The 9,827-nt window shown below is 38.9% G+C and overlaps 1 protein-coding gene across 2 annotated transcripts in view; it reads left to right on the forward strand.

Annotated features, from left to right (window-relative positions):
• Positions 1-7,985, forward strand: part of LYST (lysosomal trafficking regulator) — a 568,355-nt gene extending 560,370 nt beyond the window's left edge. For both annotated transcript variants that reach the window (XM_077486620.1, XM_077486621.1), the window contains exon 52: positions 3,802-7,985. In XM_077486620.1, coding sequence (XP_077342746.1) covers positions 3,802-3,940 — 139 coding nt within the window. In that variant the 3' untranslated portion in view covers positions 3,941-7,985. The remainder of the gene's footprint in view (positions 1-3,801) is intronic.
• The last annotated feature ends 1,842 nt before the right edge of the window (positions 7,986-9,827 follow it).

Genomic DNA, 9,827 nt, shown 5'->3' on the forward strand with positions numbered 1-9,827 from the left:
CAACATCTTTCTGTCAATATGTCAAAAATGGGGAGTCTCAGACATGGATCTGTTTGCCTCCAGGTTCAACAACAAGATCGTCAACTTTGTGTCAAGGACAGGGGATTCGATGGCTTTCGGAACAGATTCCTTCGTTTTTTTTTCCATGGGATCAGTTTTCACTGATCTATGCGTTCCATCCTGTTTCACTGCTTCCGTGCCTTCTTTGCAGGATCAAGCAAGAATGAAGGGAAGTGATTCTTGTGGCCCCAGCGTGGCTCGGGAGATCTTGGTCTGTCGAGATCATAAAGATGATGGTAGGGGACCCTTGGACCCTACCACTGTGGCCAGATCTTCTCTCAAGGTCCGGTATTCCATCCTACCTTACAAACACTAAATATAATGGTTTGGCTATTGAGACCCACATTCTGAAAGACCGTGGGTTGTCGGCTTTAGTAGTTTCTACTTTGGTTAATGCTAGGAAGCAGGCTTCCAGAGTCATATACTATAGAGTCTGTAAGGCATATGTCTCCTGGTGTGAATCCAGGGGTTGGCACCCCAGGAAATATGTCATAGGTAAGATCCTTGAATTCCTACAGATGGGATTAGAAATTAACCTGGCCTTGAGTTCTATCAAAGGCCAGGTGTCGGCCTTATCTGTGTTTTATTTCAATGACCACTTGTTTCACGCTCTCTGGTTCATACCTTTATTCAAGGAGTAACATGGATTAATCCTCTAGTTGGGGCATCCCTGAACCATTGGGACTTGAATTTAGTCCTGTTGTCATTACAGAAACAGCCTTTAGAGCCAATACAAAATATTCTCTTGGTCCTCTTGACGAGGAACATAATTGTCTTGGTTGCCATATCTTCTGCAAGAAGAGTATCAGAGTTGGCTGCTCTGTTTTGTAAAGAGCCATATTTTTACCAAAGCTAGTGTCTGCTTTTCGTTTGAACCAGGATATTGTTCTGCCTTCATTTTGCCTCGTTCTGTGAAAGAAAGGTCTCTACATTCTCTTGATGTGGTAAGAGCGCTCAAGGTCTATTTGAAAGTGACCACTCAGATTCATAAAACAGATGTTTTGTTTTTGTTGCCAGACGTTCCTAAAAGAGGACAGGCAGCATCAAAATCACTATTTTTAAATGGATTCATCCAGCGATTGTTCAAGCTTATGGTTTAAAGGGGAAAATTCCTCCCTTTCATGTTAAAGTGCACTCCACCAGGGCTGTTAGTGCTTCTTGGGCAGTGCATCACCAAGCCTCCATGGCTCAGATATGCAGGGCCGCAACTTGGTTTTCAGTCCATACATTTACCAGATTCTATCAGGTAGATGTAAAGGTCATGAGGATATCTCCTTCAGGCGCAGTGTACTGCAGGCTGCAGTAGGAGTCCTCTGTCTCTTAGTGCCCTACTTTGTTGTGTCTCCCTCCCTTCAGTTGGCATTGCTATGAGACATCCCACATAGTAACTACTATGGCTCTGTGTCCCGTGATGTACGATAAGAAAATAGGATTTTTATAACGGCTTGCCTGTAAAATCCTTTTCTTTGAAGTACATCATGGGACACAGAGGTCCCTCCCTTCTTTGGTATACACATGTATTGCTTTGCAAAACAGAGGAACTCCCAGCAGTGGGAGGGGTTATATAGGGAGTGCACTTTTTTTCTTAGGGCGTGCCAGTGTCCATCACCTGAAGGTGGCGTATATATAACCCTCATAGTAACTACTAATACTGTGTCCCGTGATGTACTTCAAAGAAAAGGATTTGACAGGTAAGCTGTTATAAAAATCCTATTTTTTTTTTTTCAATATCTATACACAAATGGTTTACCTTCCATTTCTATTTGAAACAGAATGGGTTGTTTGAAAAGGTGAGGGGTTTATATATACTTTAAATTTAATGAAGTTTGCCCCATGTCCTGGCTGCTGCTTACTGTAAAAAAAAAAATCTGCTTCCACTGACGCTGAATACTCCCAACAGCAGTAATCTTCTGGCGTTGGGTTTTAGAATAGTGGCTGCAACTAAATTAATGTTGCTGCTTCTCACCCTTACCTTCCCCCTCACTCACCAATTCACAGAACTTGTGGTATTCTTTCTCTGAACACCAAGCACTCTGTAATTCATCTGCTGCTCCATTCACTGAACAGTTGACATTCTGTAAATTAATAATATGAAATCTGTGACAGGGCAAGAAAGGAGGAAGGGGAGGGCGAGCTGGGCAGGATGCTTCACAGTCACAGCTGCTGATCTTAACCCCTGCAGCAATAGAAGATCACCACTGTGGTGATCAGTAAATAGCAATCCAGTTCACCTAGGATACAAGTTTTTGGCAAACTTGCACTTAATTTTCATAAGACCTCTAAAGTAGAGCATGTGTTTAATTACCACACAGTTATGGCAATGGTCTTGTTATAAAACCAAGATATTTGTGAGCTTGCAAAAAAACTGTGCAACGTAGCGACAAAAAAAACTAAGTAAAACAAATAAAAACTCAAATCAAACGGAGAGCAACATCTAAATCGCCAATCCGAGTAGGATGTGTAACAAGCTTCAACCAAACAATAATAAAATGTACTGCATAAGTTAATAAATACATAAGAGAGACAATAAAAGTGTGTGTGTGTGTGTGTATATATATATATATATATATATATATATATATAGCAAAAAGATGCTCAGATTTTCTAAACATCAATAGTTCATCTTTCTTTGCCAGTAAGGAATGATAACATGCACCACAGAAAAAAAAAGTGCCCACAAACAATTACTTGAGCTGCTTACCAGCTACTCTGATCACACAAGGAGACCATCAGACATCTTGTTGCATAGCAGCCATATACACCACAACCTTACATGCAAATGTTTCACTATCTCCTAAGCCGAGATACTCCATGGAAGAAGAGTATAGAGGAAATTCCACATTTACAATTTTGAAGGAATTACACAGCATGTGCTATAAACAACCAGCAGGTCCAAGAGGTCAGGCCGATTTGCAGAATAACGTCACATGTGTGGCCCCTTCCAAACACATTCTTGTGTAACTAGCGTTGTCTGGGGATGTGCTCCTCTGAACTTTAGTGTCTTCCATAGAGTCTATCTTGGCTTAGGAGATCGTGAAACCTTTGCATGCAAGATCGTGGTGTATATGGCTGCTATGCAGCATGGCATCTGATGGTCTCCTTGTGGGATCAGAGCAGCTGCTAAAGAGCTCATTTAATAATTTGTGGCGATTCATTTTGGGAGCACGTTTTCTTTGGTGGTACATGTCGTCATTCCTAAACGGCCAAGAAAGATGAACGATTGACGTTTAGAAAATCTGAGCACCTTTTTGCATAAATAAATAAATATATATAGCAAAAAGGTGCTCAGATTTTCTAAACATCAATAGTTCACCCTTCTTTGCAGTTTTGGAAATGGTATGTGTGTATATATATATATATATATATATATATATATATATATATATATATATATATATATATATATATATATATATATATATATATATATATATATATATATATATATATATAATTTATTTTTTTCAGTGTTTTCACATTTTATATGGATTTTATTTGCACAGATATGCAAATTTAAGGTGAGTTCATCATATGTTTAATGCACTTTTATTGTGTCTCTTATGTGATTTATTAACTTATATCTAGCACAAGGATAGTGCACTTTTTATTATTATTTGGTTGGAAATGGTCATCTTATAACTATTGGGCAAGAATATTACACTTGATAAATGTAGTGTGCATCAACTTATTTCCACTTAAAAGGCTTCATTAAGAACCTGCTTAAATGTTTATTTCTTCCAGCCTTACTTTTTCCTGTGATGGTCATCACCTCTACACAGCAAACAGCGAAGGAACGGTGATTGGCTGGTGTCGTAAGGACCAACAACGCCTGAAATTGCCGATGTTTTATTCATTCCTCAGCAACTATGCAGCATGTTAATTTAAAAAAAAGCTATATTTTTGTAAGCTGTTCACACTTTTGGAATATCAGTACACTTTGTCTATATAAGATACTGTATATAAATATAGAAAAACAAAAGTAGATGCAACATAATTTTGATCATCATCATGAAATTCAATATTAGCAAAAAAATCAAGTGTCCTCTGCTAAAGTATATGAACAGCCTGTGAAAAATAACCAAAATATGTTTTAAATATTTAATATAATAAGCATATACAATATAGTTCCATAATTTTGAAAATGTGTTTATAACAACTATTAGCACCTTTGTTTATTTTTAAAAAAAGACATCAGTGGGTAAAGGTGGCTGTGCACAGCTATGCACCACTACTTGCGTAAAGTAGCACATGCACCTTAGACATAATGTCCCAAACTTAAAGATAGATAGTACATTAGAGACATTTTATTTGTGCACAAGCACCACTTTCTGCAAGCAGCATTACATAGCTGTGTAGCACGCGGCACCAGGGGCTCCTCCCAGACACTAAAATATGCTGTTTGTTGCTGCACAGGTGAATGTGCCCATGTGCATGCATCTTTAAATCAGTGCTGATTACTGAAGAGTCTATTATGCAATCACTGTATATAATTACAATAGGAGGATGTTTTTCCATTTAATAAAATGGCCCCAGCATTCCTGCTAGCTCATGAAAAAACTAAACCTGGCTTATCCCTCCATATTTGAGCCCCACAAATCCTTCTACCATCTTTGCACGGTATGCAGCCACGTTCCTGTAAGGTAAAGGGCTTTTTAATGACCAGTCACACAGCTTCATTTTTTGCTAGTCGTGATGGAGCACAGAAGACCTTAACAATAGAGATTTTATGATTTATTCAAATTCTGCAGCTAAAAATGGATAAAGTGGACACTGCAAATCAGGATTTGCAGATCTGCCTGAATAGGAGCATGCGCCAGCTTGCACGAATCAATAATACTGCCTATCTAAGTTCATTATTTACCCAATCAACTTCTGATTTGTGTGTTTATATTGTGGCAAAATGCTATGCCAGTGCAGTATTGGCTTCACTCTTCTCTTATTTTTAGTGTGACCCATTTACGGATTTGTGGTTTATAACCTCACAAAGCCCAAATTGTTTCTTTTCAGGATAATATATGGTGGTTTTTGGAGTAGGTTGTGACAGGCATTGGTCCCTTGCCTGCTCTACTTCCTAGGAGCAATGCCCGTTTTGTTTAGGTATCAATGAATGAGACTATTGTAACCAGTTAAATACAGATCTATGCATCAACCCACAAACTGTTACAATACACTGTGCCCCATTTGTTTTTTTAAATTTACATTGTGCTGTTGCATTTATTTTTCAACTAAAGATAAAGTAGACCAGCATCACGTTCTTATTTGTTTTTATTCTGTTATTCATTCCAAACTGCTTTGTTGAGATTATTTGTGTAACTTTATTTGGTCAGCGATATAAAGATGGCGTGTCGCAGGTTTACAAGCATATATTATAAATATTATTGCTTCGTGCATTTTTTATATTTCACAATATATCGTATAATCACTATATTGGAATTTTGATATTTTGCACTATGTCAGATGTATTTGTTTTGTTGTACAAATTATGAATTGGAATGGGCATGGTGGGTGTTTGCCTTATTTCAACTTTCTTTTGTTAGTGCAGATATGTGTGCTTTTGTCCCTTGTGCAGTATCCTTTATCATTTTGCATTTGTTCAGCATTCAGTCAATGCAAAATAGCTTTGTTTGTGTGATATAGTTTTAACCTTTAAGAAAAATTGGGTAATGTAATCTTGTCACTTATAAAATGTGTATATGCAAATGTTTTCTTAAGGTTATAATTTTAATTATGATGCATAACGGAATGCTCTCACTCTATATTATTAAAAAAAAATGTCTTTTGACATTAAAGTAAAAGTATAAAAGTCTCTAGAGCTAAATAAACTGGAGAAAAGAAAATTAACACAAATTTTTGGAGCTGATACCAGTAAATCGGGTATGTTTTAGATATTTAATGAACAGATGAAACAAGAATTATGATTGGTTGCAATGGGCAACAATTATATTTTTGTTTTCATTTTTTTTCTCCCCTTTCAATGACTGCCTTGTGTTAACTTGTTGACAACCATCCTAAAACACTGTGTGGCATTCCAGGTTGTAAGGCATATTCCATATATTCCGTAAATCCCTACCATAAATTGTTAAAAAAACCTAGTAAACAAAGATTGGTTTGAGTAGGTGAATAAAGCTATTCCAAATTAATTAAATCTGTTTTGCAGTACAACTAAAACAAATTATATAAAGTAAGTGTATCGCTATACTAATTTTCTCAAAGCAAGGCCTACCTGTAAAAGAAGACTGTGTAAATACCTTTCCTGCTTCCTGTGCTGCCAAACTCTGCTTTGTTCAGTGGAAAGCTGTAGAAAGCATTCTGTAGATGCTTCCAGGAGTGTCAATCCCCTATCTCTCCCGCAGCTCTAACTGGTTCCTCTTTTTTACTTTCACATCTCTGAGCGATACCGTAATGACATGGATGTCAGCAGGCGGAATCTGTATGAGTTGTGTTGGAGCCAGGAGATTGATACTTGTGGATTTCTTTGTTCTACTGAACAGAACAGCATTCGGTGGCACAGGCAGCAGGAAAAAAAATGTTTTTATGGTCACCTTTTTCAGGTATGCCTTGGGGAGTTTAGTTTAGCAACAAGGTACACATTCATACAATTAAATGAGTGGATTTAAAGCAGAGGTCCACCCTAAAGTGGACCTTCCGCTCATTGGAATCCTCCCCCCCCTCCGGTGCCACAATTGGCACCTTTCAGGGGGGAGGGGGGTGCAGGTACCTGTACAGTACAGGTATCTGCACCCACTTCCTGGATAGCTCTCTGCGGAAAGGGGCGTAGATTACGCCCCTTTCCGGAAGTCCCCCGCTGCCTGCTGGGAAACACACAGATCCCAGAGGCAGCGGGTCCATCCTCATTGCGCAGCGTGACTCGCGCATGCGCAGTAGGGAACCGGGAAATGAAGCCGAAAGGCTCCACTTCCTGATTCCCATACCCAAGATGGAGGCGGCAGCACCCGAGAGACGATCGAGAGATCGGCTTCGGGTGCCGACATCGCGGGCGCGCTGGACAGGTAAGTGTCACTATTTTAAAAGTCGGCAGCTGCAGTATTTGTAGCTGCTGGCTTTTTAAAAAAAAAAAAAAAAATGCGGACTCCCGCTTTAATCAACATCATGGAGGGGCAAGGGCAGACCAAAAATTTAACTCCTCTCTCTAACCAGTTCTGGAGAATCATAGGTCCAGTTCAGCTGCCAAATATGGTTGAATGGATAACCAAAATCCAACAGTTTCCATTGTTTTGCAGCTTTGGAAACAATTGGTGTTTGTCTTGATGCATTTGATCAACTCTGCCATTGAAATTTGGATAAGTGGTTGAAATGGTTTGAAAACCATCATGTATATGGCCATCTTAAGGCAACTTAAAGTAGAACTATAGGCAAAACTTTTTTCTGTTTTGGAGAGTGTAAGGGAGGTTTATAACCCCTGTAAGGTTTATTTTTCCCATCTTTGTCCCATTGCAGAGAATTACCTTCACTGTCCCATACCCAAACAGGAAGTCAGAGGAAATCCCAGCAAATTAAATGAATTTCTTGGGGACCCCCAGGTCAAAAGAACTAGTGTCCCTGTTGGAAGATTCCCCCCCCCCATTACTTTTCTGTGGACAATCCAAAATTTGTGATTTTCTTTTACATTCACTTTTAATGTTAATGGTAAACAGGAGAATTGGAGAGGGTGAATCTCCCTAATGGAGACACAAACAGCAATACAAATTGACAGGTGTTCTAATCCCTTTACACTCTATCCAAAACTTAAAAAAATGTTTTTCCTTTAGCTATACTTTAAATTATTTTAGTAACTGGTAACTAGCTATGTCGCTGTAAACAACACATGTGAAATCATGTGGAAATGTCTAGTTTGTGGTTTAAATATGGAACAGTGAATATTCAAGGTCTTCTAGGTCCCTTCCAAATGCAGTTGCGGGGGGGGGGGGGGGGGGGGGGGTTCAAGCTTCCTTCAAATCTGTAGGAAACACTTATTTATATTTTGTTTTGCAATGTCAGTTGTGTTTTTTGTCTTCATAGCAATGATTTTTGTCTGCTGTTTGTTGTACAGTAGAAAAGACCAGTTAGGTATTATGAATATTATAAATAATGTAAGTTCTTTGTGTCTGTCTACTTTGTTCAATTAAAAATAAAGCCATAAACATTGTTTCCTCTTGTTTTCTTTTTTGTAGTTTACTATTTTAGATTATTGTGATATACTTCTTTGGGTTTCCCCTTTTGACTGGATTCTCCAAATACAGTCATGGCTAAAAATACTGACACCCCTGCATTTCTGTCAGATAATGCACCACTTTGCCCAGGAAATGGCTGCAACTACAAATGTTTCGGCATTCTCATGTTTATCTATTTTGTTTTGTATTGGTATGCCACAAAAAAATGGAAAAAGCCGAATCTGACACATTACACACACCTCCAAAAATTGACTGGACAAAATTTATTGGCACCCTCAATTTAATATTTGATATCACACCCCTTGGAAAAAATAACTGAAATCTCTTCCTGTAACCATCAATGAGTTTCTTACCCCTCTCTACTGGAATTTTGGACCACTCTTTTGCCAACTGCTCCAGGTCTCTCAGATTGGAAGTTCCTTTTCCCTACTGCTGTTTTGAGATCTCTCCACAGATGCTCTATGAGATTTAGATCTGGACTCATTGCTGGCAATTTCAGTACTCTCCAACACTTTGTCTTAAGCACTTGCCAACCTCTGTGAGCAAATATACGTTGGCTGAATGACACGGCTGGGCAAAGTAACGTACCCGTACGTTACTTTGAATTTCTCACCATGCACGCACCTGCCATGAGCTCCGTGACTGTTCCCGCGGGACCCGCGGACTTGATCACCTCGGGGATACCTGCAATTGTGTCACAGAGCTGAAGAACGGGGAAATCTCGATGTAAACCGCATCTTCCTGTTCTGCCTAATGACAAGACAGATCGTCTGCTCCCTGTCATCGGGAGCAGCGATCAGTGTCATGTCACACACAGCCCATCCCCCAGACAGACAGAAACACTCCCCTAGGACACACTTAACCTCTCCCCGCCCCCTAATGGTTAACCCCTTCACTGCCAGTGACATTTTTACAGTAATCAATGCAATTTTATAGCATTGATCGCTGTTTTAATGCCAATGGTCCCATGTGTCAAAATTGTCCAATGTGTCCGCAATAATGTCGCAGTCATGATAAAAATTGATCGCCACCATTATTAGTAAAAAAAAAAAAAAAAGCCATAAAACGATCTCCTATTTTGTAGACCTTATAAATTTTGCGCAAACCAATCAATAACCGCTTATTGTGGATTTTTTTTTACCAAAAATATGTAGAAGAATACAAGTCGGGCTAAACTGAAGGAAAAAAATGTTTTATGTATTTATGGGGGAGATTTATTATAGCAAAAAGTAAAAAAAGTGTGTTTTTTTTCAAAATTGACGCTTTTTTTGTTTATAGCGCAAAAAATTAAAACCGCAGAGGTGATCAAATACCACCAAAATAAAGCTCTATTTGTAGGGAAAAAAGGCCGTCAATTTTGTTTGGGAGCCACGTCCCACGACCATGCAATTGTCAGTTAAAGCGACGCAGTGCCGAATCGCAAAAAGTGCTCTGGTCAGAAAGGGGGTAAATCCTTCCGCGGCTAAAGTATTTAAACCATTTCTGGGTTCTTTTTGACAGTTGACCTCTGATGGAGACCCAACTTTCTGACACTGGGCCCTTATTTTACCCCAGAATTTTTTAGTAGTCTTTAGATTTCATAATGGCATGCACACG

Source organism: Lithobates pipiens, unplaced genomic scaffold (genome assembly GCF_037356315.1).
Source record: "Lithobates pipiens isolate NorthernLeopardFrog02 unplaced genomic scaffold, aLitPip1_a1.2 Scaffold_18, whole genome shotgun sequence".
NCBI lineage: Eukaryota > Metazoa > Chordata > Amphibia > Anura > Ranidae > Lithobates > Lithobates pipiens.